The following is a 26,091-nucleotide window of genomic DNA, read 5'->3' on the forward strand; positions in this document are numbered from 1 at the left end:
TTTTCGTCTTATTCAAAAGCTAAGTAATTTTGTCTAAAGGTTTTTTTGAAAAGGTTACAGATGTAGGGGACGTCATAAGCCATCCATAACCAACCCAAGGAAGACAGCTGTGTTCTAGTCTTTAACTGCCACAAACATCACACAAATTGAAAGTATTAAGAGATATTGAGACAGTTAATATATATGACACTTGATACATTTCAAATATATGATATTTCATACATTCCACTTACAAACATGTATCGACAAAACTGCACCTGACGGTAATTTTTTTGGATTACTCAAAAATGCACGACAACATGTAAAAGTTTACAAGAGATGAAATAGTAGGATTCATTATAAACTCTGCCCGTTTCACGCAAAGTTGGCCTTCCTCCATGGCTCCAAAAAGATTATCGCGCGATGAAAGTTTTGTTGACCTCAAGATCAAAGAGTGGGCTTTTATGTTTCCACGTATAATGTCTTGGGGGCAGAACTCAAGGACTTCTTAAGATCAAGGCTGTCCGGATAAAACAGTTACCCCTTCAACAGTCCCTGTACTTAGAAACGATTTTTTTGAGTGCTTAAGCGAGGAGTACCGTCCTACAATTCCCCGGCTTGCTAGCCCTGTGAACGAAATTTGGTTTGACGGGATTTTGACCCATTACCTCTGAATTAGACCAGTAGCGCTCTAACCAACTGAGCAAAGAGCTAATTGTGGAAATTTCGGTTATGGCAGGCTACAACTGCGAATGTTGAAAAAAACTCATCGCGAGTTCAAAGTTGTAATGTTGCAGACGAAACAACAGTGATCATGTAATGAATCTAAACAATCTCTAAGCGAAACCAACGATGCGCGAAGTAGGCAGATATGTAAAGGCTGGTTTCCATATGATCGCGGATCGCAGATCGCAGATCGCAATAAGTTCTGCGATCGTCTGCGATCATATGGAAACCAGCCTTTAGATAGAACATGGTTCTATCTTCTGCGATCGTCTGCGATCGCGATCGCAGGGTCGCAGACGATCGCAGAAGTAGTTTCCATATGATCGCAGACCATCGCAGACCTTATTGCGATCTGCGATCCGCGATCATATGGAAACCAGCCTTGAGCTGGTCGATAGCAAGTGAAGAACTAATAGCCCTTTTCACGGTTAACTTTGCTCATTTGCATTACAAAGAAATCTAGCATGTATGTGAGGAACTTTCGGGCTATTTTGTTGTTTTAGCCCGAAATTGCCTCGCATCCATAATGCAAATGAGAAAAATCAACCGTGAAAAGAGGTATTATTATAGTGTACTGTAACTTCTGACTGTCAATCAAATACCGCTAAGAGCGAGACCTATGAAGTAAACAAATAATTTCATTTCAAATTTTTTTTCAAGAAAACGGTATTTCTCCTTTAAAATAAAATACAAGAAATCTTGTACTAGTTACTATAAAATATTGGCAAATCATTCCGCACTAGCCGCTCCTCCCGGGGAATTGTGAAGCCTCCTGGGACCACGACTCCCAGCAGGCTTTGGGGGCTTGGCAAATTTTTGCCTGATGATATCCTTTCGGGGGTGGACTTGGTCTTGAAGGAACTGTTCGTTCAGCTCATGAGGCTCCGAAATTTCAATCTAAAAGAAGAAGAAAAAAAGTTTACAGCAAAGTTCTATTGGCTTTAACAGATTTTACTATCACTGCACATAATATTGGATCTCTCTCTTAAAGTAGATCGACCCATATACGCAACCTCCTCCCCAGGGTCTCTCCTCTTCCCGTCCCTTGCAAGAGGAGAGACCCTGGGAACGAGGTTGCTGTATACGACTAACTGAAATAAGCGATTCCCCACTCTCACGCCCTCCCCCTCCCCTCCCCCAAGAGGCCAATCCATAAGAGATAAAGACCCGTATACGATCAACCGAAATTAACGATTCCAAACTCTCACAGGCTCCCCTCCCTCAAAAGGCCAACCCTTAAGAAGTGTGAAAACATATGCAGCATGTCTATCAAAAACCAAGGTATTCATAGGCGGCTTTTATCCCAACAAAATTCAGACATCGCCGATTCGAATTTCCCATTTATTTATGTTAAGTTTCTAATGTGGGGTGCCTGCGGTTTTCTGCCTCCACAAAAACTAACATTTCCAAATTCCAATTCGTACAGGAATTGGAAAATTGCTGACGAAGAGCCACCTTGTGGATGTGCCACTGAATTTCCCATTAATTTTGTTAAGTTTCTAATGTGGGCTGTCTGTGGCCCAAGAGTACCTTTAATACCAACCTTTCTTTCTATTTGCATTTCCAATCTGTCAGTAGCCACATCCAGTAATGGCCCCTTGCACGTGGAGTATAACATACGTTCCTTAATGGAGCACTTGTATCCAGGCATTGAGTACACAAATACTGCAAAATTAATGCAAAGTTAATAAGCACCTTACAGTTGAAGGGCTGGGTTGAAAGCCCTTCAATAGACCTTTATCAAGGCAATTTGAAATTTCAATGTACGCCAGGTAATAAAAAACCATTGATACTGCTCAATACAGCATATTTAAATTTGTAAAAGGCCAAGTTTAAGAGCCTTGTCGTTTTAAACAGCAAAGATATAGTTCGGTTAATTCATGAATTTTTGCAGACATTCATATGAAGACAGGCAAAACTCAGTTGGTCGTTTCCATACAAACGTCTATATTAAAGTTTTCAGACTTAACAAAACTATATCTTCGCTATAAATTTTAAAAAATAAAACTCTCAAACTTGGATTTTTTTACTAAGTTTAAAGTGTTCATTAAGTGACCTGTTCTAGCTAAAACTGTGGGCCCCAAAATTATGTCACGCACAAAATATGTCGCACCTTGCACACCTTTTCGCCTGTTTCCTGCAAGTAAATCCGCTCTGGTAGGTGCGTTTTTACATAATGTAAAATTTATTTTAGTCTCTTAATATGTAGGTATACATACACTGTACAGGTCACTTATGTTGTATTGTAAACCTCCCTGATGAAGTGTGCGTTAGTCACATGAAGTGCGTAGGAGAAAAATTGTTTTACAACTCTAAGAGTTCACAGACATGCTGCTCACTAGTTTAATCTTAAAATTAAAAAAATAAAATAAAGAATCCTGCTTGGACAAAATGCCCTAGCAAACTTCAAATACATTTTAAACCATACGAAAAGGATTTCATAATTGTAGTATCTATCAAGCTTTGATGGTACAATTTCCATTGATATTGTTCTAAGACTGCTCCTCTCTTAAATACTTGACTATTGTACTTGTTTTAAGGTACATGCATTTCATACCGGAGTAACAATTGTTTTACTCGTCAAGTTGAAGAACAAAATCTACCCTTATCCTTATTTCTTTATAATCCTGAAAAGGAGCATTACTGTACAACAAACTTGGCTCTCACCTATAGACTCGAGGTAGTCTCCCTCAAAAGTGTGTTTAAACAGATAGAAAATATATCTTCCTTTGTCTGCTGGAACATGTTTATTGAGATCATCAGCAGCAACATCCTCCTTAACATTTGCTAACACAATCGTTTCACTTTCTATGTTAAGCTCCTGTATGATGTAAAAAAGTAAGAACACAATAATATTAAATAATGTTAAAGTGCAATATTATGCAGCTGATGTCCACCTTTTTGCCCATCCTACATGTACATGCAACTTATTTTTGCAGCCTGTTTAACTGGCTGTATTTTCTACAACAAGTTAGAGTTTCAGTTACAGCTGTGAAAATGAAAGTGGCAAAGTCTTGAAGAAAATGGCGAGGAGAGAATGTCTAGCTCCTTCCACATAGGATTTCATTTTGGAAAGCTTGATGCTTTTACTGGTTGATTTCATCCTGGGGAAGGAAGAAGATGCTGGCAGTGAAAATGTCGGCCTGATGACATACAAAGTGAACAGGAAAGCCCTTTGCTGAAACTGAGCCCTGGCGCACAACTGATAAGGATTGAGTAATGTCTTCTATGGTTTTACAGTAAAGTGACTTGACAACTGCCCCAGAATTAAGGAGGTAACCATGAACATTTTTCAGAACTAATTAAGCTTCAATTTGAAAAAAAAAAAGACTTTATAGCATAATTCTAAAAATGCTTTAGGATAGACCTTGCTAAGATCTGCTTTTCCCACATAGCCATAATCTACACACAAAAAGCTCTGTATTAGGAGGCACTATCCTTAACAGAATATAATTATTTGGTGTACCACTACATCACCAAACTCCTCCCCTACCAGCTTATATTGCTACAAGTTTTTAAACCCTTAAAAGGGTATAAACTGCTGTATCACTTACTAACTGAACCAAGCTTATCTTTTTCTCATTAAGGTCGGCCAGTTTTGCCAAAGCTTCATCAGTAACAGGAAACTGTACACCAGTCATGTGACTCTGTTTGCTGTGCACGTTTATGTCTGCACGCATCTGTGAAGTGAAATTTGTAATTGACAGAAGTACTGTAACTTAATAAGGAGGCCAACAATAATATTATTATTATTATAGCAAACACGGCTCAATATTAAAGTTCAAAATTCTGTCAGCTACTTAGCACTGGAGACCTTGAAGGTTATGCCAAGCTTCAACCTATATTATATTTAAAATAAAATATTTAATACTAATTATTCGTCCACATATATGATTCCATTGCACAGTTCTTTAACACCTTTAAGGCCAATTTAGACGGCACAACTTTTGCTTACGACTGTCGCATGCAATTTCTGGAGCGCGCGCTGCTCGCATCATGCAAAAAATCGCACACAACTCTCATCACTCAACATTGCCTTATTGTTGTAGGATTTTAAAACATGTTTTAAAAAATCCTACAACATTTTTTGTGACGTACACGACATTCGTAAGAGAGTCGTAGGTTTGATTTACATGAAACAATTCGTGTCGTAGGCCTGTCATAAGCTTGTCACATGCGAGAAAGTCGTACCGTGTAAATCACCCTTTAGGAGGTCATTCACATTGAGATTGAACAACATGGGGCCTAGTATGGATCCCTGTGGTACCCTGTGGGTGACTGTGAGTGGAGTGGAAAGTGAAAAGTATTATTAAGGACGTTGCCTACTAATACCAAAGTATTTCTGCATGGTTTTTGACTATGTGGGAAAAGCAGAACTTAACAAGGGCTATTGGAATCCAAAACGAAAATTGGAGGTAACCACACATTTTTTTTAGACTGAGATAATTAAGCAACAATTATTCTAAAAAGCATTAAAATAAAAGCAATGTATGGTAATTTTTTTTCCAAATTGAAGCTTTATTATAGATCTCTGAAAAATGCATGGTTTCCCCCAATTTTCATTTTGGATACCAAGAACACTTGCTGAGTTCTGCTTTCTCTGCATACATGAAGTTTTAAACCATGCAAAAATATCTGTATTTAGGCTCCACCCATAGGAAACCTTAGTATCACCAGATGCGCAGAACGTATGCGCAGTAGCAAAAGTAGGCACCGTCCTTAAGTAGAAACAAATATTTACGCTTTGTTGAAAAATTTATGATCCTGACAGGATAAGCACCCTTACCCCTCATCTTATTTCAGACCCTGTCTATTGAGTGTCATGCCAAAAGCATTGAGGTTTTGAAGTAAAAGTAAGGGAAACACAATTTTAAGTTATATTTTAATCTCATGCATGTAACAAATTATTTGGAATGTGGATGAAAGAATGGATAAGTAAATGACCATCGCAGTTATGTAAACATCTAATAAATAGTTGCAAAATTGAAAACCTGAAAAGAATTCAGGATTTAATGGGATTTGAACCCATGACCTTTTTGATGCCCCTGAGGTTTCACTATATATATTTCCAACTCAGATATGATACCCCCACACCCTCCAACTAAGAAACTCTAGGAAAAGTGATTGTGTCCAACCTACTTCTAAATACCCAGCCCCAACTTCTATTAAACCACTCCTCTGATAATCACCTGTTTCTTAGGCCTGGCATTGCCCCCTCTGGGCTTAATAGAGGTCTTGCTGTAAATGGATTTATAAAGTGAAAAGTTTGCTCAAATGAAAAGTGCACTTACCTCTTGCTGTTTCACCATTTCCAGCTCCAATTCTTGATTTGTTAGCGGTGGGGGCGCACTCTCATGGGCTTTGTGCTTCTTAAATCCACTCAAGGAAACATCACCCTAAAAGATGTAATTTAAATATTACCAAAAATTATTAAAACAATGTTTGTCCCACAATCATTAAGGATATTAATTTTGTAACAAGGAAAGTAACCATTTATACCGGAAGAGTTCCAAATATTTCATCTTTGATGTGGCCCCCGCCAAACTCCTTCTTAAGAGTCGCCTTCGTCCCGGCGAACAACATCTTCCGCTGAGGCTGAAGTATATAAGGTATCAATCAGTTATCTGAATGAACGATTAAGCCAAAAAAAAAAAAAAAAAAACAAGTGGATTTATTAGACCCATTACAAAGTACAAGACTGTACTCTCTCTACACTTAATAAACAATAGCTAGTCTGCAAATTACAATAATTTACAACATATTAGGGATGAGATGTGTGTAAAAAGTTGAGTCGGGGATAAAATAAAATGAACCTTGCGGTTTTCAGTTATTCCCATGCCAAGCTACATGTACAATATTATTGCATTTATGGTAGGTTTGTCTTCAACTCCATATGAAATTCTGAAATTATTGCCTGATTGGGTAAATTTATTCTATTTTATTTTATTAGCTTCGCCAACTTAATATAGATTACATAAACAAAGCAAAAAATGTAAATGATACAATACAGGCAGGGACTCCGCAACAACTTACGCCAATTACTGTGGGCGTGCAACACATAAAATGCAATTGCTGAAGACAACTGAGTGCCTCCCCCCCCCCCCCCCCCCTCACAACCCTAAAATTGCCTTGAGAAAGAAAAATAGAGAATAGAGAAAGAAAGACAGACAGGAAGGTCTAAAATGTTTTTATGATTTGTTGAAAGACTAAACAGGAAGTGATTTGTTTTTCTTTTAATTTATCTTCAGTTGTTTAAAGTCTTTCCTGGACTCAGCCACAAAATTTGCTCAGAAGTAATTTTAATTAATGTTTCAGAAAAAAGTCATCATATAATGTACGTACTACATAACTGACACTAGAAAAATAAGGAAACCTAACTGCCGAAAGGATAAGGGTCTAAGCTACATTTTGAATAATATTTTAAATAGTACCTCCCTGTAGTTAGTACAGCATTTACTCACAGTAACTCACCTTGGCAAAGTCAGGAGAATATGAAATAAAAAGCCACTCATATCCCTGATTATTTTGGGTGTCTAGTCGATAAAAGAAGTAGCAAGGTTCTTTCTCATCAAGAAGTGGAAGAATGGCATCGTCATAATGTAATTATAGTCAAGTACTAGTTCAACAACAACAATAACTATTTATTTTTACTAAAAACAGAAAGAAATTACAATTGATTAGTTTTGATTAGAAAAGAAAGTTGGCAGCAGGGCAGCCAAAATAACCGTGACAAGCTACACTAGTTCAGTGCCCCTTGAAGATCTTTTACATTCAATTTGCTTGGTCTGGTGAAATTAAAGAAAATAAAGGGAGATGTGAAGAATCAACCATAAGAGGACACAGAAAAAAAACTGAGCCCCAGGTGGGATTCGAACTCACAAGCCTCTGTGTTCTAGATCGGATGCTCTAACCTCTGAGCTACTGAGGACTCATTGGCGAGCAAGGGTCATTTTTGTGGGTTGGACTTGCGAACCGCATCACCCAGTCACGCAGGTTCGTGGGTTGGAATCTGATCTGGGGCTCAGATTTTTTCTGTGTCCTCTTATGGTCGATTCTTTACATCTCCCTTTATTTCCTTTATAATAATATTGTACTAATATCAGTGGCATAAGCTGGTGAAAATAATAACAAATAATATTAAATAAGTAAATAAATAATTAAATGAAAAAATTGTGACAAGTATATATATATAGAAGTGCCTATGAATGTAAAGTAATCTACTATTGGTAAAGGCTTGTTTTGGAGTGCTTTCAATTGAGTGCATTAAAACCCAAACCAAAGCAATCAGTCTGACTGCAACCCAAATTGCAAGCAGTACGACTAACAATCAGAACAAATACATGTAACTGGTGTGCCCTGTGAGCCTGCGTATGACCAAGTTCATGATTGGTTTTGGGTTTGTTTTTAACTGGTTGAGAAAACAGTGTGAGTTTTCCTTGTCAGTCACAGAGTGGTAAAGCAAAACCAAAACAAATGCAAAATTGCTTAGTGATAAATTAATAAATTGAAAACTGCTCTACCTATACTCTGTGGGCGACAGTAGACTTCTAGTTGGGGGCACTGTGATGATTTACACATACTCAAGTTAAATGGTTTTAAAATAATATTATTATAACATTAAAGGATATCAATTTCCCAGTTTCCTGTAACATCCTTTCTATCAGCACATAACAATTGTTCTGGACAAAAGAAACATAAAGGAAAAACAAAATAACATCTTTAACTGTACCAAATTCAATATCCAAGCAGTTGTACACCACCACCAAATTGAAAAAAAAAAAAAAAAAACATAATTGTATATGTACAAGTTCTAGACTCATAAAAAATTGCTTCATTTTATTTACTACCCTGTATATTATGACTGCCCAATAACAGTATCTCTAACTCTTTTTCTGTCCACAAAAATGCTGTACATTTGAATTTAAAACTAAAAAAAAATCAACAGTTAGAAAATTGTCAATAAATTATCTAGAGCATCTGAGACTCACATCAAAAAACATTTTTCAATGTACATATTACATGTATTTAAGGCAAAATAATTTTCATATGGTTACATACCATCCTGAATGTCAACCTTAATAACCCTGATGTTTCCTTCTTTTGCTTCAGCAAACACAGCCTTTAAGTCGTCATTTGCTATCAAAACAAGTTAATATTAAGTAGCTAAGCGTTTGCATAATCATTAAAAGCCTACAGAGGGTTTATTTACTTATTTTATTTTCTGAAACAACCTGCTCCTCACACACGCACTTGAGGATTATTCAAACCCAAGACTAGAACCAATAACCCTTACAAATTTATTCACAAAACATAATGTCTTCTGTGGGCCGAGTATGTTGTTGGCTCGTCTTTGCTTCAAGGGTTTTTAAATGTTTTCTCCCGGTTCTCTGGTCCTTCTTGACATAAGCAACATTTCTAAATTACTTTACATGTACAACTTGACCAGTGGAAACAGTGGACAAAGAGCCACTCTGTGGAGGTGCCCCTGAAATTCCCATTTAATGTTCATTTATTTAATGATCTATATAACCTATAACACTTCACGCCGTGCCAGTAACAGTAATCTCTGACAACAAAAACATTGTATAAACATTTGCATTGGCAAATTTCTGACAGTTAAGGGTGTCAGGAAGAAATGATCAATCTCAGCCAGTTTAAGTACGTGTTTGAAATTCATAACAGCAACAGGAGTCACTCTGCAACTTGCCCCCTACCCTCCCCTCCCAACCTACTCCACTTACCCAATACATAGTGTAATCAGATCAGTACAAGGTTGCTCAAGAAAATTATTCCCAGAACACGGGCACAATTCATCGTCTATTTTGAAAGAACGGGATGGAAATCAAAGCATGCACCTTTTGAGCCTTAATGAACTGCACATTTCCGGGAAGTTTGTTATCAATATTAAGATTACGACAAAACTAAGCTTGACTTCTGAACATTTCACTTTGTTTCAGCTGTCTTTCGTCTAAGGATAAATTTCTTCTCAAGAAACCACAACGAGTTTAATTTAAAAGCTGACTACTTAAATGAGTGGTGTCAACGCTGGAAACACCGAAGTTACAGTGAACATATCTGAGACCGGCACATTTTCTCTGATTTTCTTCACAACTTGAATGATCATACCCGCGATATTAATTTTGTCCTCGTGATAATTACAAAGGTCAAACATACTCTTAGCCTGATATGGTAAACGAAACACTTGCATAACAAACTAACCTTGTATTCCAGTTTGATGGGACATTTTCACCGAGGAAATTAACACAAGACAACCAGGAGTCCCTCCTCCAACTCAAAACTGCAAACTTTCAGCAACCTCGTTCCCAGGGTCCACTCTCTTCCTCCCTCCCCTCCGGCCATGATTTAGGTGACGTCACTTCCGTTTTACTACAGGAAGTGAAAATCCTCCGTCGGCAAATCTGAAAATTTTAGCCGTCTTCTTCCCCCTAGCCCCCTGTGGGTTAGGGGGAGGGAGAAGGCTGACATTTCAGACTAGCGAAAGGCAAGTAGACTTTAATTTTGGATCATCTCTTCTTATTACAAATAATGCAGAAAAGTGTGGAGTAATATTTAGCCTCGAGGAATTAAATTTCGAAGAGGTACCTTGCTAATTTTTTTAAGACATTATATAGAAATTATACAATATTATTTATGACTCTTTTTTAGGGAAAACATCAAAGTTCGGATTCAGCTTCATTTATCTTCAGTACAGCTAACAGAAGGCGCTTGTGGGTGTGATATAAATACAAGAAGGATGAATACAGCTAATGACAACGTGACAACAAATGTAGAGCAGTTTTCAAAATCAAGGATACGGTATGCTCTATATGTAGTTAGCCATATTGTATCCTTCTTGTATTTATATCACATCCGCTAGCGAGTTCTGTAACCTGTACTGAAGATGGATGAAGTTTCATCCGAAATTAACAATAACATATTCACTCTAAAAAAGTCGTAACTCAGAATTCATAAAAATTATTTCTTGGCTGCTGGTTCTACGAGAAAGATAATACTAAAGTAACATTAAGACTTTGATTTATAAAATAAATTATTAGTTTACCAAGTCTTAGCTGATTTTTTCAATTTTTTTATTTGGGATAGTGGTCAAATTTTTCCCTTGGTTGTACCATTGCCTTGGAAACAAGCAACTGATTTCGATATTTTTTTCTCGTGATCTTGTGACATTCGTGACAGCAGTCTCTGTCAGCGGTAAAATACGCAAAGCGCTGGGTACAGGAAGGTATGGAGAATTTCTGAGAGAAACATAACAGTAAAAGAGCATTCCATTTAAAAAGCTGGAAATTCTGGCTATTATCACCTATTTTTTCATAAATAAGAACCTTATATATTAAAGTAAAGATCTTACAACATTTTTGCGTGAAGATTTTGGGTTCTGTAAAAAGAATCAAAGAAATATTTGGCCAAATAGCTGATCAAAATGTAAAATCCTACTACATAATGCTGCTCGACACGTTGCAGAAGGACTTGACGAGTGTTGAAAATCTTCTTTTCCGCTTGTTATAGAACCTTTATAGCTTGCTTCGTCCACTGGCGATCTAGATCCAACAATGAAAGCTCTCATTCTTGTAGGAGGTTATGGAACGAGGCTTCGTCCACTAACTTTGTCAAAACCGAAGCCACTGGTAGAATTTTGCAATAAACCTATGGTGATGCATCAAGTTGAAGCCTTGGCTGAGGTGAGCGTAGCTTTAATGACTTTGATCACGAGCTAATCAGCAAATCTTGAACTTAATATGTTTCAAACGAAAGTTCGGACAATCTAGTTTAACCATTCCTGGTACATTATATTTGTGTAAGTGAGTTCCTCAATTTAATTCTTATTTTATTGTTTTGTCATATCGTTATACCGCGTATATACCGTATGTTGACAAAGGTCACTGTGTTTTTCATCTTAATGCAAGGATTTCCCTGGAAGGCTATTCCAATAAGCTCTTTTTAAATTTCTTTGAGAATTGAGGCGTCTTTTATATTCACGTTCACAACGCAGGGTGAAATTGATATAGTTATCAAAGTTGGATTCAAGTGCTCTAATTAGTTTAAAAGGTTGTGCTCACTTTAATTTATGCATTGCTAGAGGGGTGAAGATCAGTAAGAAAAGAAAGGTTAAAGCAGTAAGGCCTGGATAATAACACAATGCTTTTAGCAACATCTTATGCAATTTACTTCCAACAGTGTACTGTTGATTCTCCTTGGAGATTTTACTTCGGGAGTCATCCCCCCCCCCCCTCTCCCCAGGTATACCCCACATACTCTAGGCTTTTGACCGTGCGGTGGGTGGAATGGACATTAAAACAATATAATTCAATGGTAGTGGTAGAGAGGTGGCTGTTACTTAGAAGTTTGTTAATATTAACAGTAGGGCAGTTTTCAAATGAGATTAATTTTGCATTTTCTTTGGTTTTGATTTTGTACCCCCTTTGATTGGCTAGCAAACCTCGCGCCACTTCCTTAACCAATGAAAACCTGAACCAAAACCAATCGTCACTTGCTCAGAGGCATTTTCCTGCGCTTGGGGCCAGTTGCATGTATTTGTTTCACATTCTGATTCGTTCATTGATGTTTACCTGTATGCCTGTTGTGTGGTCTTTGGTGGAGATCTGATTGTATGGTAATTATTATGGTCAGTGTTTTTGAAATGGTAAAATAACTGTTTTTTAAAATCACTTCTTGTTGAAAGGCTGGTGTAAAACATATCATTCTTGCTGTGAGCTATCGAGCAGAGATGTTAGAAAAAGAGATGAAACAGCAACAGGACCGGGTGAGTAAGGATTAAAAAGAGAGATAAATAAATTTAACTTATATTTTTGCTTTTTAGAGGGCCACAAGTTTGTCAGTAATTTTTGTTACTGTTAAGGACGACGCCTACTTTTGTTACTGTGCATACGTTCTAAGCATCTGGAGATACTCAGGTTTCCTATGGGTGGTGCCTACTAATACAGAGATATTTTTGCACGGTTTAAAAGTATGCAGAGAAATCAGAACTAAGCAAGTGCTCTTTGTATCTAAAAAGAAAATTGGGGATAACCATGCATTTTTCAGAGATAATAAAGCTCCAATGTGGAGAAAAAATGGCATACGTTGCTTTGTATTTTACTGTTTTTTAGAATAATTGTTGCTTATTAATTATCTCTAAAAGATGCATGGTTACCCCCAATTTTCCTTTTGGATTTCAACAGCCCTTACTAAAAATTATCTGCTTTTCCCGCATAGTCATAAACCGTGTTAAAATACTAATAACTTCAGTCTGTATTTAATGGTAGGCACCCTCCTAAATAAGTGTTACCTTATCTTACGTTACTTTACCACAATTGAAAGGTTTTTGTATATAAAATGTGTAAACGAATAAGTTTGAATTCCTCTCAAGATGCAATGATGCATATCAAAGAAACTTTGTCATCTTTTTGTCTCCCTGTTAGTCTTAATATTTTAATTAGATGTACAAATAGTTTACAGTTTGAACTCAGGTTACAGTCAGGCATTGGACAATATGCCCCATTTTCTTAAAATATAAGGTTTCCTGTGAATTTGAAAATTGTCACTGTGGCGACAACATGTACCTCTTCACAATATGTTACTTTTCTTGTTTTTCTTTGCAGCTAGGAATTACAATTACGATTTCTCAAGAAAAAGAACCTTTAGGCACTGGTAAGTTTAAATGGAGAAAGTTGGGTTCAAAATGATAGGCAAGACTTTTAAAAGTTAAAAAAAAACTTATTATGACAAATTATGTGGAATGAAACTTTTATTTGAATGTGGGAGCAGCTAGTGTTTCCTCTACTGACAGTAACTAAGTTATCCCAAAGCTATCCTAAACTTCTGCCTTTTGTGTTTAAATATTTCCTCACTGTTTTTTTTTTTTGTTTAAGTTGCATTTGCGCACAAGGCACAGGTGGCATAACACAGTCAGAGCTAGATCAGGTTTCTGTAGAATGAGGCAACTACACATGGGAGTACTGTTAGTAGTTACTCCATCACAGGGTCATGTCAAGCATTTCATTAGTTTGCCATGTAACAGTACTGTTTACCAAACAGACTACTCATTAATATATACCTGGCATGAGTAGAGAGAGAGACATCCTGGCAGTCAAAATTGTTTTGAGTAGTAGGCAAGATGGCTTGAGTAGTAGGTAACTAGTAGACACTTAGTGTTAATTTTTGAGACCTAATATTAATTTTTGGTTTGAAACAGGCAGCAGATATTTTGTGGAAGGTGGCAAAATCATCAGCTACCAGAACATTTTGACTGGGCTGAGACACTGTGAAGTACGACAATGCTCAGAGGCCAACCAAGCCCTTAACAACTGAGTCCCTGATCCTCTGACTGAAATTTCAACCTGCTATTGTAACCATATTTTACCAGAAATGATTTCTCCTGAAAAGGAGATAAAGATTTCAAGAGAACATGGCATGAATATTATTGTTGCGTCATTATTTTTTTTTCAGCCGGTCCACTGGCATTAGCAAGAGATCACCTTACCGTGGATGATGAGCCATTCTTTGTTTTAAACAGTGATGTGGTGTGTGATTTCCCATTTAAAGAAATGGCAACATTCCATAAAAATCACGGAAAGGAAGGCAGTATTGTTGTAAGTTCCCAGGTTTATTTGATCTTGTATGACATTAAAGGGGCAGTATCATGGGAGATATCATGATTTTTGGCCAAAATTCACTAAATTTAAACTTTGAACACTGTGTTAATTAATTTCCCAATCGCTTATTTAAAGAAATATTAATAGTGATTCTAAGAAGAAAGGTTGAACCAAAATATAGTACAACCAGCGATTTTTAGTGCGTTACAACAGCGAAATTTGAAAACGTCCGCCAGACGTTTTCAAATTTGAATCCCTCTGTCTTGGTCATCTGCCGGCAAAAATATCCGTGGATAGTTTCTTTGCATTCCGATAGTCTTTTAATGGAATTTTGTCATTATCTTGGCTGCTATCAACCGAATAGCATCTTTCCAATTTTCAATGTGTTGCTAAAAATAGCGTGATACTGTCCCTTTAAATAATGCATAATTACAAGATGTAATAATCAAAGATTAGGGAGGAGTGTTTGATGATCTTGATGTAAGGCTCTCTTCTTTTGCCAAGTTGGTGATGATGTCATTCGCCCCTGCAAAATTTGTGGGGAATACCAGGTACACATCCCAAGATCTGTTCGTTCGTTGATCAACTGGCCCATGCAGTCTCGACTCCAATCTGTATTACAGTGTGGGAGTGCCTTCTTTCTATGTTGAATGCAATTAAATTTTTCACTAAAGTACATGTATAAAAATAATTTTGCTTATTTAAAACCAATGAAATTCCTCTTTTGTATCATAACACTTTTTTCATTGTTTTCTGTAGTAAAACATTCAGTAGCTTAGATGAGATATCGCAACTGTGAGTCTGTCTGACAAGTACATGTATAGAGAAATGAGTTCATGTGTGGCTCTTTCATGTTTTAAACAGGTAACAAAAGTAGAAGAACCTTCCAAGTATGGCGTTGTTGTTTATGACTCAAAAACAGGACGGATTGATAAATTTGTTGAAAAACCTCAAGTGTATGTGTCAAACAAGATCAACGCTGGACTCTATATATTTAACCCCAAGATGCTGGAAAGAATTGAGGTGGGTTAAAGTCGTCCTTGCCTGCAGATGCAAGCTTTATTATTGTTGTTACTTGTTGTTTTAATAAATAATTTTATTCCTTTTGCCACACAGCTTAGGCCAACATCGATAGAGAAAGAAATCTTTCCAAAGATGGCTCAAGACGATAACTTATTTGCATTTGATCTTACTGGTAAGCAGTACTTGAATTTAAAGTACTTTCAACTTTCACTATGAGCAACTGTTTGAAACTGTTAAAAGAAGTATTAACAGCGTATACATTGAAACCATGAAGGTGTGGATTATTGTCAATGCACAAATGGTGTAGAAGTTAGTATGTGAGAGTTTCTATCCAAAGGTCTGTTCAAGGCTAGGTTGGTCGTTGGTCTTTGTATTGTTACATTGTTTCCATATAAAATTTACTCCACATTTCTCTCAAAATTATTCACCCGGGCATGAAAATTGGTACTGGCAACATACTGTTGGGGTAGCCCTGCGATGGATCAGCATAAAAAAAATAAAAATAAAATGAATAACCTTTATTTGCCCTTGGCAGTGTTAATAGCACAAGTGCTAGTGGGGCAGAGCATTAAACTTCGTAAAGAAATAATATAAATTGGTACATGTACACATACATTTCAATCAACAATCAACGTTGATCTTTATGGAGGAAGCCGACATCATGCAAAGTGGTTGACAGTAGGGTCCTCAAAAACAAAGATATTTGCAAAATAAAATAAAAAAAAGTTTAATGGCTGTCTGACCAATACGTTGTGTTAAAAGTCATCATTAAATTCGCCCCTTGTAACATCACCTTGTTGTGATATTTCAGGCTTTTGGATGGATGTTGGCCAGCCCAAGGATTTCCTGACAGGCATGGTGATGTACCTTCACTATCTGAGGGAGAAACACCCTGCACTCCTCCACGAGGGAACTGGAATCATCGGAAATGTACTGGTGGTGAGTTTCAGTTTTGTTTTCTGCCTTAAGTTGACAGCTCTTGAAAGAATAAGGGTTAGTATTATATCATTGTTTTGTCTGAATTATCCAACGCTGCAAGGATCCACTGAACAGTCTCTTTCTGGGGAGGAACACGCATGTTTGCCGCAGGAGTAAAAGAGTGGGTTTCACCAACTCAGATGATAGCCACTGTTTTTGTAATGCGGCATTATGTGTGCAAGTAAAGGAAGATGAAACATGGTTGATCTCAATGTAATCTAACAGAATTGAAACAGTTAAGGGCGCTTATTGGACTAAAGGTGCTTACATAATAGGGGCGCTTATTAGATTAGGAGAGCTTATTAGAATAGGGGTGCTTATTAGATTAAAGGCACTTGTGTAATAGGGGTGCTTATTAGATTAGGGTAGCTTATTAACAAAAATGCATTCGAAGAGGGGAGCTTATTAGAAAGGGGGCACTTATTGGAAAGAGGATCATGTACTACACCAAATCATTACGGTACACTAATCTTCAATATTGTCCAGCAATGAACAGTTTGTCCAATTACACTTCCCTCTGCATGTTCTATTTTTTCCAGGGATCCTCCCTCTGCATTCCCCCCTCCCCCCTCCCCCCCCCCCCACTCAAGTTGAGAGGGAGAGAGTTTAATATTATTTTACTTTAGTTAGTAAAAAATACAGTCACTGGGTCAGCTAAATTATGGTCAGTTTTTCAACATTAAGGTAACGTGGTGATTAGGAGATAGGAAAAGGCCCAGTTTAGCCCTTTTACAGGGTAGACTGTATGTCCAGCTGCAGGAAAATGGGGAAAGGATGGGAGTTGGGTTTTTATATGAGGACGTACATGTAATATCAGGCCATTGTTTAAATAATGTGTACTTTTTGAAATACCATTAATTTTTGTCCTTTCAGGATCCCACAGCCAAGATAGGAGAGAATTGTAGAATAGGACCAAATGTAGTCATTGGAGCGAATGCTGTAATTCAAGATGGTGAGTTGGCTTATCTCTCAAGAAATTCGGTCTGTTTGTCATGGATGAAAAGGGCTACAAGTTTGAATTGTTTAATGGATAAGTGATACAGTAAACGCCCGCATAAAAGAACAAGTGGATTAAGAACCTCCAGGCTGAAATTCATCATTTTAGATACCTGTTTCATGTATATAAGAACCTTACAATAAATATATGAAGACTTATTCAGGCTGACCTTGAACATTTAAGTAGATTCTAAAATGTGGGTGTCACTGCATGAGCACTTTTTTTCACTCGAGTCTGCTGGTACTGCTTGCTATTCATATTCATTTCATACAAGCATGCAAATGAGTATGATCTTCCCCACAGCTGTTTTCTATCGGCACGGTGTTCTGGCACTATGCCTGCACCAACCCTGAATGAATGTCACATTTCAAAGGGTTTTTTTTATGGTTAAACACAATGGCTACAATACAAATGTCGCAACTGACACTCCCTCCTTTTGAGATCTGCCTTGTTACAGAAAATGCTGCTGCTGCATAAAGGCGTGAGTCTGTTGGTGAAGTTGTAGAAAGTTTTCTCAAGTTCGGGCTTAGTTCTCCCTGGGTATGATGTGATGTTTCGGCTTTAGTCCTTGCATCCACCTACATGTACACTGCTGTCATTTTTTTTTTGATATACCCAAAGAACCCCCTCCATCCCATCCCTTTCATGACTTATTTTTGCCACTATGCCATTCTCACAAAAACTCACAGTAACTAAAATGACATTGCTATCCCGTGTACCCGCCAAAATTACACTTGGTCACATGCGTGCGCTCTGTCTATTGAAGAAACTCGTAGTCGTATTTGTACTAAAATCTAAAGGTGTCTGTGTTGGACTGACTATGCCCAGTACACCGGAGTGTTGCCATCTATGTTGCTTTGTTTGTATTTGTATTTCTTATTTACTCCACATGATCTTGTTAGTATATCAGATTACAGTACAAAAGGAGTGGAGGAGGGCATAATATAGTTAGCTAATTGTATGCCCTTTAAAATTACGTTACAATATTTGGTAAGATAAAAAATAAAAGAAGGAGAAAAAGGAGAACTAATTATAAATAGAGGAGAAGTGAGACAGAAAACGTTTTACAAGGTCGTGTGGCAGTGATTAATACTGAGCAAAATAATACTGGAAGAGAGCTCGTTTAAATAGTTGTTTTGTTGGTTTTTAACGAATTGATATAGGAATATCATTCCAGTAATAGCATCCAATAATTGTTGGGCAAAATTTCCTAATATTTATTCTGAAGGGACTAGGATTTGTTGCTTTGTTCATCTTGATGGTGCTCGAATTGCATGAACAATTGGAGCAAGAAGAACATTATTAATGGTATACCCTGTAAAGGTGTATAAAAGTTAAAAAAAAAAAAGGTTTCAAAAGAGCGTTTTGTGTTTTGCGCGTCTTGGAGTCAACTCCCCAAAACATGATGCCGTTTGTTATTATACTCTCGCCAGGGGCCTGTCTTTCTCGTTGTACAATTCTTCAAGAAGCAGTTATTAGGTCTCATTCTTGGATCCACTCTGCAATCATAGGCTGGAAGTCAGTTGTAGGACAATGGGTAGGTTACAACGTTTAAATTGCAGGCTTTTTTGTTTTCTTTGATTTTGTTTTGTTTTTATAAGCAAAATCATTGCAAAGTGTACTTCTAAATAAGGGCCGTTAAAGTCACCATACTCGCAATCTTGTTCCCAGGGGCTGTGTTCCTTTTGGTCAGCACGGGCTCTGGGGACGAGATTGTGATACACGGTGAAAATTTTTGGGCTGCCGGGGTTTGCGCATGGGAGCTATTTTATCGTTTTAGTATATAAAAGTGTTGAAAATGAAAGAGACAATGGAGAAGGTACATTCATATGTTAATGAACACCTGAAAAACCAGACCTTAGGGACTGTTTACATGGAGGGAGGAAAGTCCTAGCACTAGGAAGATCCTAGAGGGTGAAACGTCTTTCCGTTTAGTTTACATGCAGAAATTTCGATCGGGGTGGTTACCAAGTGGAGAAGGAAAAGAGAAAAATTGTCTGCCTTTAGCAGGGGCACCCAACGGATCATTTCGGTAATTTATCTGGTCGGGAGGTCCTTAATCGCCCACAGTTTTCTGAGGGGAATTTTTACCTCTAACTTTCGTGATATGGAAAATTTAAGGCCTAGTGTTTTCAGATTGATAAAAATGTCGTTTTGGATACCGAAAAAAGGTCAGCTAAGATTTTCGGAAAGGAAATAAGACCTAAGGTTTTCGGGAAATGGACAAAAATGCCCTAGTAATTTCGAAAAGACTGAAGTTCCCCTAGAATGACCGAACAGATAAAATATTATAGCGCAGCGTAAAATGAACCTACAGCAGAGCTTTAAAGGCACTCCAGATAGCCTAAAATAGCGTTTCAAAGGATCTGCGAGAAAACTCCCATTGGGTGCCCCTGCTCCATGTAAACAGCCTCTTAAAGTAAGGAGTAGTCTTATGTGGTCCAAAACGCAAGTGGAACGATGTGCGTGTTGCTTGTTCATGGGGCCTACAATAGTGACTCAGCCGTTCCAAGATAACTTACCTGCTATACGTCACTCGATTTTTCTTGATTTAGATGACTACAAAATGCGTGCTGTATATTTGCGTCTGTAACGTGTGATTGGAAAGAAAAGACAGTTAATAAATTGTTGATTGTTAAACTCGCGCGTGGAATGTGCGTGTTGCCGATGATAACGAACATTTGCCCGCGAAACAAGCGACGCTCTTTCATTTTATGACTCCAACTTTGACGTTTGTTAATTTTTATCTCCACTTTTATTTTATCGTAAGGTTCGAATGGAAGGAGTATCAGTTCTAGGAGAAGACGTCATAGTAAAAGATGAATTATACATCAACGGCGGCAGAATTCTTCCACACAAATCTATATCGGAATCTTCACCAGAACCTCAAATTATTATGTAAATAGGGATATGAATGAAGAATGTGAATTATCTTACCTAACCGGTGAAACCATGCGTCCGTTAGGCTTGGATCGCATTTGCTGAATTTGCTTTAATTCTCCAAAACATTTTGCAAAGAACTGAATAGGCCATTTCCGAGTTGCTTTGAACCTCATTATGAAAGCGAGGGTAAGTGCAATATTCTGAGACATCTCTTCATAGCTTTTGTTCAGGGAAGAGGGGTTGGGTGCGGGGTTTTTATCCATCCAACTGTAAATTTTATCCCTCCTGCCTTCGGAATTCCTTTTTTGTATAAATATTATTATTTTTATTTCGGTGGGGGATGACCCAAAGAAAATATGTGCAAAGAACACGATGTGGGTTCCACTCTACATCAAGTCATTAGCTTCTTGTTTCACTGCGGGAAATTATTCAGTGACTTTTGAGCAATCTGACCTTCTTATTTTTTTTTTGAGGCGCAATCCCTACCTTCTCCCCCGGTCAAATTCCCTTGGTATGACAGCTTTTTTCAGTTTTTTTCCTTACAAAAGTACCTTAGTCATAAATAGACAAGGAAACTAATATATTTTCGGCATAAATCGGTGTAGCAGTGTAGTGTATTTCACTGGTTAAGTAAGGTTATTCTAATAGGCGAATGACATAATAGACTGAAATTATATTTTTAATCGTTTTCAACTTTATCTTTACAAGACCAGTGAGGCCTGGTTAAACGAGGCAACGCTGTGGAGGCTTTTTCATGACATGTTGCTTTCCTCCGTGGCTAAAATGTGAAACTTGTTTTGGAAGCAAAAATCTCCCTGAAGCAAGAAAGATTTTGACTTAATTTAAAAACATTTCTTGCTTCCATGACCTGAATTTTACTTCGATGACGCTTCTGCAATGTGTCAGATGTGCCCTAGTTTGGACAGGCCCATTGAGAGTTTCCTGGGTATTTTTTGAATTTTCTCGAGGTTTTTACAGAGACAAACGTGGAAAAGTCGTCAGAGGTGACATCTAGTAATTAAAGGTTCGACTGTGGTAGCCATTTATGTACCGGGTATGTAGTGCTAGGCTAGTTATAGCCTGCGAACAAGGAAGACCTTAGATAACCAGGACTGGAACCAGATTTCAGAACCCAGCGCTTTTCGCGAAAACATGGGCTTGGTGGGGGTGCCCGTTCTGGCGGGCTCACCGTGAAACCTGGTTCCAGCCTTGTCATTTAAGGATTTTCTGCGAACAAGCTCTCAGGCGCGAGAGGACAGTACAGCGCGAGCGGCGAGCGAAGCGAGCCTACCACGATGGGCTCTCGCGGCTGACCTAACAGAGAGCTATGCTTGTTAGGGAAAGTGGCCTGGGCCCAGTTCTTCAAAGTCCGATTAAACTAATCCTGGATTAACAACCACGTTGGTTCGAATTTAATTACACTAAATAAAGATTTTTCAAAAAAGAGTTTTGTCCCTCAGTTTTGACGTTGACTTTCCTTTGCCACTAGCTTAACATTAGAGTTAAAAAACAATTTTAACGAGTGAGCAGAAAACCTCGGTTAACTTTTAATCGTGGATTAACGTTTATCGGCTTTCGAACAACCGGGCCCTGAAGCCATATTTACGTAACCTCTTGAGATGTGTCCTAGGTAGTGTTTGACTACAACGGACTGTTGTTTAGAAGCAATATTTTAGGATTCATCTGAAGTTAGGAAGCTTCTTGAATGCGCTCCCAAATTCAACCAATCTGTCAAGAAATTCCAGTTGTTATTAGTAAACGTCTACTTAGGTCTCATGCCCCCTCCCCTCACTACCGTTTTATTAAGCTAAAAAACCTTCAACGGTGAAATTAGCCCCGTAGCAAGCATTTCCTTGGGATCTAAGTGCAAAACGCACTTAGACCGCGCGGGAATTGGGACGAAAGTCTGAAAACGTTTTTGGTCGCTCTCGTCCCAATTTCCGCGCGGTCAAAAAGCGAAAAACGCACAAAACCACCGAAACGCTTGATATGCAGGCTCGGTGAAATGGGTCAGCGGAAGCAGTGTGGGCAGGCTATACTACAGATCGCAAAAGTATAAAACCAGGGGTATAACACTCTTGTACCTTTTAATCGGCCTACTAGAAACTTTTTGTTTGTATATTAACACGGTAAGCTCCGCAGCCTTTTATCTCGTTTATATCCGACATATTCTAGTACAGAATTAATAAAGAAAGGAAAAGAAAGGGTGTGGGTATTAGTTTCTAAGAATTCGCCTCATCGGTAAAAAAGAGAATAATTATCGACCACAACTTGCAAGGCAACGTTGTTGCGACACGAATTGCTGGAAAATGTTGCCCGTGTTACTCGAACATTAGGTAGTGCGATAGCCAATGCTTGCGAGATATACGTTATCATGCGTCATGCGAGCGATAGTCGATAACAATATGGAGATGTTACGCGTAATCCATTCCGCGCGGTGCATTTCCCATCAAACCTTACGAGATGCCTGGTAACTTGTGCAATAAAGATTGAAATACTGCGCAGCGTAATTAATGAGAATTTAAAGATTATAAAATCGACGCTGCTAAGAGAGTTTTAACCGACGTTTCGGCCAAAACCAAAACTATCGGCCAAAACTATCAAGAAAAAGAAGAAGGCAGGATTGCCGAAACGTCGGTTTTAACTCTCTCTTAACAGCGTCGATTTTATAATCTTTAAATTCTCATGCCTGGTAACTGCTAGCGGAATGCATTGAATTCTAAACTAACGACGCCAAACACAACACAAAAAGATGACCAATAAAAGGACAGAAAGAATACTTTAATAGGACGTCAAGCATCAAAATAAAGCGTTCGAATTTATACAACTGACGAAAACCCAGATAACCTGGTTTACGAGCTTGATTTACAAATCAGCATCTTCTTGATGTTCTTGCGTTTATTATCAGAAAAAAAAATCAATTTTCCGAGATGGGATGCATTTCCGCACCTGCCGAGTCCAAATTTTCTTCAAGTTGTTTGCATCAAACTGAGCGGTAACAAAAAGACGGGAAGACTGCCTTGCCTCTACACTTAACCAAACTACAGGACCTTCGCCTTCTTTCTTGTTTCCGGGGGAAAAAAAGTTTAAAAAAAGAGACTTGTTAGCAAGTCTCTGCACATAACGATTTTGGGTTACGGTTAAAAGTTACGAGTTTCTGTCTCAGAGTCCTGCTGCCTTTTAACTGATCCCTGCAGTTAAATACGTCGGCACGGATTATTGATAAATATCGAGTCCACGCCAGCTTAAGTTTCTGTGGTTGCTTAGTAACACTAAAGCAAATTCTATCGGCATGCTTCTCAGAAAAATACGTGGGACGTTGAAACCTGGGCAAGTAGGGAAGCCTTTAGCTGAAAGGCCATACTCTAGCGTTTCATCCACAATTTCCAAAGTTAAAAAGACATGTAATTCAAGGAAGCGCTCGTCTTGGGAAAGCACGTGCAAGAGTCGGAGAGCTTACTCGCAGGCTAGATTTCTCCTTTCTGTGTGCATCCCCGAAATTCCGCTCTGTGTTCACTTGCGTTCATCTGCTAAGAAACCGGGCTGAAAAAGGGCTAACCTGCGCTACAGACGGAATCAAGTTGAATCAAATGTTGATTCCGTCTGTGGCGCAGGTTAAGAAAGGGCAAGAAAACTAGCAAATTTGCCAAATTTTTTACTGCTTTTTAGCAGGCGTCTCTGTATTGATGTCCTCCAGTTCATTCACAGCAGTTTTGCAGAAGAAGCATTCCTTGTTGTTCATGAGATGACGAGAAATACAGGATCTATAATCAAACAAATACACAATTGTAGTTAAAACATATCTCCACAAGCTTCGCCAATAATTTAAGAGAATTTTGTATTTTACAGGTTGCTGTTTGTAGAGGGCTGTAGTAATAGTTACCCGTACCTCAGCGATTTAGGGCGCGGTTTGTTTTTGGGACATACTGTGTATTCTGAAAAAGGAATACACCGAGAGATCCTTCTATGTGGTTTCTGTTGCCCAGTAACGATAAATATCCAAATGGCCAAAACAAAAGAGTCGAATTCTTATTAACATTTTAGAAGAAGAATATATTTAATATTTCGCACCCTTAAGTCGGCGACCCACTTGGCGATATCCTACGCCGATCGCCGCGACTGGCGAAAATCGCCAGGTGTGCCCGGTGGAGCGATTGCGATTTTCGCCGATCGCCGCGATCGGCGTATAAAACCACCGATATCTGACACGCCAGATATCGGCCATTTTATACGCCGATCGCCGCGATCAGCGTATAAAATCGCCGATATCTGGCATGTCAGATATCGGTGATTAAATTCGCCGGAATTCGTGCTCGTTCCCGCGATTTCCAACGGTCATTACCACGAATCGCCAGTAAAGCCAACCCATCAGGTTGGGCGATTTTATCACATGAATTTTTAAAACTGCCACATCGCCGCGATCGGCGTATAAAATCGCCAGGTGTGTCGGCGGCTTTACACAAAGCATAATATCATAGATGTATCCTCAGTTTTATTTCCCCCGTGTGTAGTTTAATTCCAACTACGACGTATTTTTGAAAGTCACTGGTGTAACAACTATCGCCACAATAACTCCATAGTTTTTCTTTTTTTTCTTTTCTTTTTTTTTTGAGACAAAATTGACACGGTTAAGCAGCACATTTACTCTAAAATCAAGCGATGTGTTGACACTGTACCGTAAGGATTTGAGAAGTGTATGGATCCAAACCTGTATCTGCTTCTAGCGCAGGCACAATGCAAAACTGTTAGGGATGTAAAATGCATCCGGTGCAATGCAAGCACAGTCTCCATGTGTGAACACGTGCGAACACGTGCGTGAACACGTGCGTCTGCTGCTAAACCAATCGTTTTCTGTTTCACGTGATATACTCACCTGCAGGAAGCATGCAAGCATGGAATAAACCTGACTGAGATCTTCACTGCGCAGCAGATGGGGCATAACTCGTCAACATCCACGGACTCCTGTCAAAAACGGACCGGCATTGTGACGGCAAATATACGAATCGATCTAATGATGTAGATAAAGTTAACCCTAACCAATTTTGGAGACCACGAAGAAGACTCAAGGCACCTTTTTTACACCCTCTGACAATGATACCTTTCTTCTCTCTCTCCCTGTAAACCCCCCCTCCCCCCTCCCTTCCCTTACCTCTGACAATGTTGACGGAGTTTTGTCCATTCCAACAAGCCATAATATTTCAATATTGGGATGGGGGGAAAGGAAGGTTGAGATAACTGAATACCTAATTACAGGTAATGAATTTTTCACTATTTCAAGGGCTCTGGCTAAGCATTATTCCTCTATCCGGAAAATTAATCTACTAAGTTTACTGATGCTCAATCCATTTCAAGGTTTTTTGATTTTTCAGTTCAACCGTCAACAAAGCAAATAACTTGCCTCCACGACAGTTTTTCAGAAAACGACCCACTTTAACCACAAAATATATCACTTTTTATCTGACCAAACCGCCGCACAATGCTCGTTACCAGTCTCACGGATGTTTCCAGCCCGAGGTGGACACGTGACTGATCATATCACCGCACCTGTTTCTGAAGCTGAGCTTGTGAGTCCTGCTCCTCAAGGTAAGTCACCAGATCATCAAGTCGTTGAACCTCCTCCGCTGTAACATCCTTGTTTATCACTGCAAACAAGAAAGGAATAAATGCATAATTATAGAAACTAATACAAGGACGTAAGAAACGAGACCAACTCAACGTAAATGAATTTAGGGAACTTTAGCAAAGACGACGGCGAGGCAACGAAAACGCCACAAAACAGTAGGTGCGGTTACACTGGCCATTTTACCCTTGGGTAAATCGCTCTTCCCCACGGGGAAACAACTTTTTGTGTGTAACCGACATTCCCAGAGTGAAATTGCCTTGGGGAAATTTCCA

At 38.5% G+C, this 26,091-nt stretch overlaps 3 protein-coding genes across 4 annotated transcripts in view; 1 reads left to right on the plus strand and 2 right to left on the minus strand.

Annotated features, from left to right (window-relative positions):
• Positions 1-1,093: 1,093 nt before the first annotated feature.
• LOC146457291 (twinfilin-1-like) lies at positions 1,094-10,053 on the minus strand. Its single transcript, XM_085092109.1, has 10 exons — positions 9,925-10,053; positions 8,764-8,841; positions 8,332-8,384; positions 7,177-7,302; positions 6,205-6,300; positions 5,997-6,101; positions 4,260-4,385; positions 3,373-3,526; positions 2,249-2,370; positions 1,094-1,602 (listed from the first exon to the last, which is right to left on the minus strand). The coding sequence occupies exons 1-10, from the start codon at positions 9,947-9,949 to the stop codon at positions 1,435-1,437; spliced, it is 1,053 nt and encodes a 350-aa protein (XP_084948235.1). The 5' UTR covers positions 9,950-10,053; the 3' UTR covers positions 1,094-1,434.
• A 1,113-nt stretch (positions 10,054-11,166) lies between these two features.
• Positions 11,167-22,390, plus strand: LOC146457292 (mannose-1-phosphate guanylyltransferase catalytic subunit beta-like). The gene is made up of 10 exons (XM_085092046.1): positions 11,167-11,402; positions 12,404-12,484; positions 13,323-13,371; positions 14,170-14,312; positions 15,180-15,338; positions 15,432-15,510; positions 16,150-16,277; positions 17,190-17,268; positions 18,747-18,850; positions 20,084-22,390. Exons 1-10 carry the CDS (start codon positions 11,274-11,276, stop codon positions 20,213-20,215), a joined length of 1,083 nt encoding a protein of 360 aa, XP_084948172.1. The 5' UTR covers positions 11,167-11,273; the 3' UTR covers positions 20,216-22,390.
• Positions 22,391-22,949: 559 nt separating this feature from the next.
• LOC146457293 (E3 ubiquitin-protein ligase RNF123-like) overlaps positions 22,950-26,091 on the minus strand; it is a 55,171-nt gene continuing 52,029 nt past the window's right edge. For both annotated transcript variants that reach the window (XM_085092028.1, XM_085092027.1), the window contains exons 36-38: positions 25,741-25,838; positions 25,070-25,158; positions 22,950-23,960 (exon numbers count right to left, since the gene is read on the minus strand). In XM_085092028.1, coding sequence (XP_084948154.1) covers positions 23,852-23,960; positions 25,070-25,158; positions 25,741-25,838 — 296 coding nt within the window. In that variant the 3' untranslated portion in view covers positions 22,950-23,851. The remainder of the gene's footprint in view (positions 23,961-25,069; positions 25,159-25,740; positions 25,839-26,091) is intronic.

Source organism: Pavona decussata, unplaced genomic scaffold (assembly GCF_977016875.1).
Source record: "Pavona decussata unplaced genomic scaffold, jaPavDecu1.1 SCAFFOLD_244, whole genome shotgun sequence".
In the NCBI taxonomy this organism is placed as follows: Eukaryota; Metazoa; Cnidaria; class Anthozoa; order Scleractinia; family Agariciidae; genus Pavona; species Pavona decussata.

Bases quoted from the DNA above. Each gene is read 5' to 3' on its own strand.
- LOC146457292 (XM_085092046.1), top strand. From the start codon at position 11,274: ATGAAAGCTCTCATTCTTGTAGGAGGTTATGGAACGAGGCTTCGTCCA. The intron at 11,403-12,403 runs GTGAGCGTAGCT...TCTTGTTGAAAG, and splicing joins AAGTTGAAGCCTTGGCTGAG to GCTGGTGTAAAACATATCAT. The intron at 15,511-16,149 runs GTAAGCAGTACT...GTGATATTTCAG, and splicing joins ATTTGCATTTGATCTTACTG to GCTTTTGGATGGATGTTGGC.
- LOC146457291 (XM_085092109.1), bottom strand. From the start codon at position 9,949: ATGTCCCATCAAACTGGAATACAAG. The intron at 2,371-3,372 runs GTGAGAGCCAAG...TTAATTTTGCAG, and splicing joins AGACTACCTCGAGTCTATAG to TATTTGTGTACTCAATGCCT. The intron at 1,603-2,248 runs GTTGGTATTAAA...TTCTTCTTTTAG, and splicing joins AAATGCAAATAGAAAGAAAG to ATTGAAATTTCGGAGCCTCA.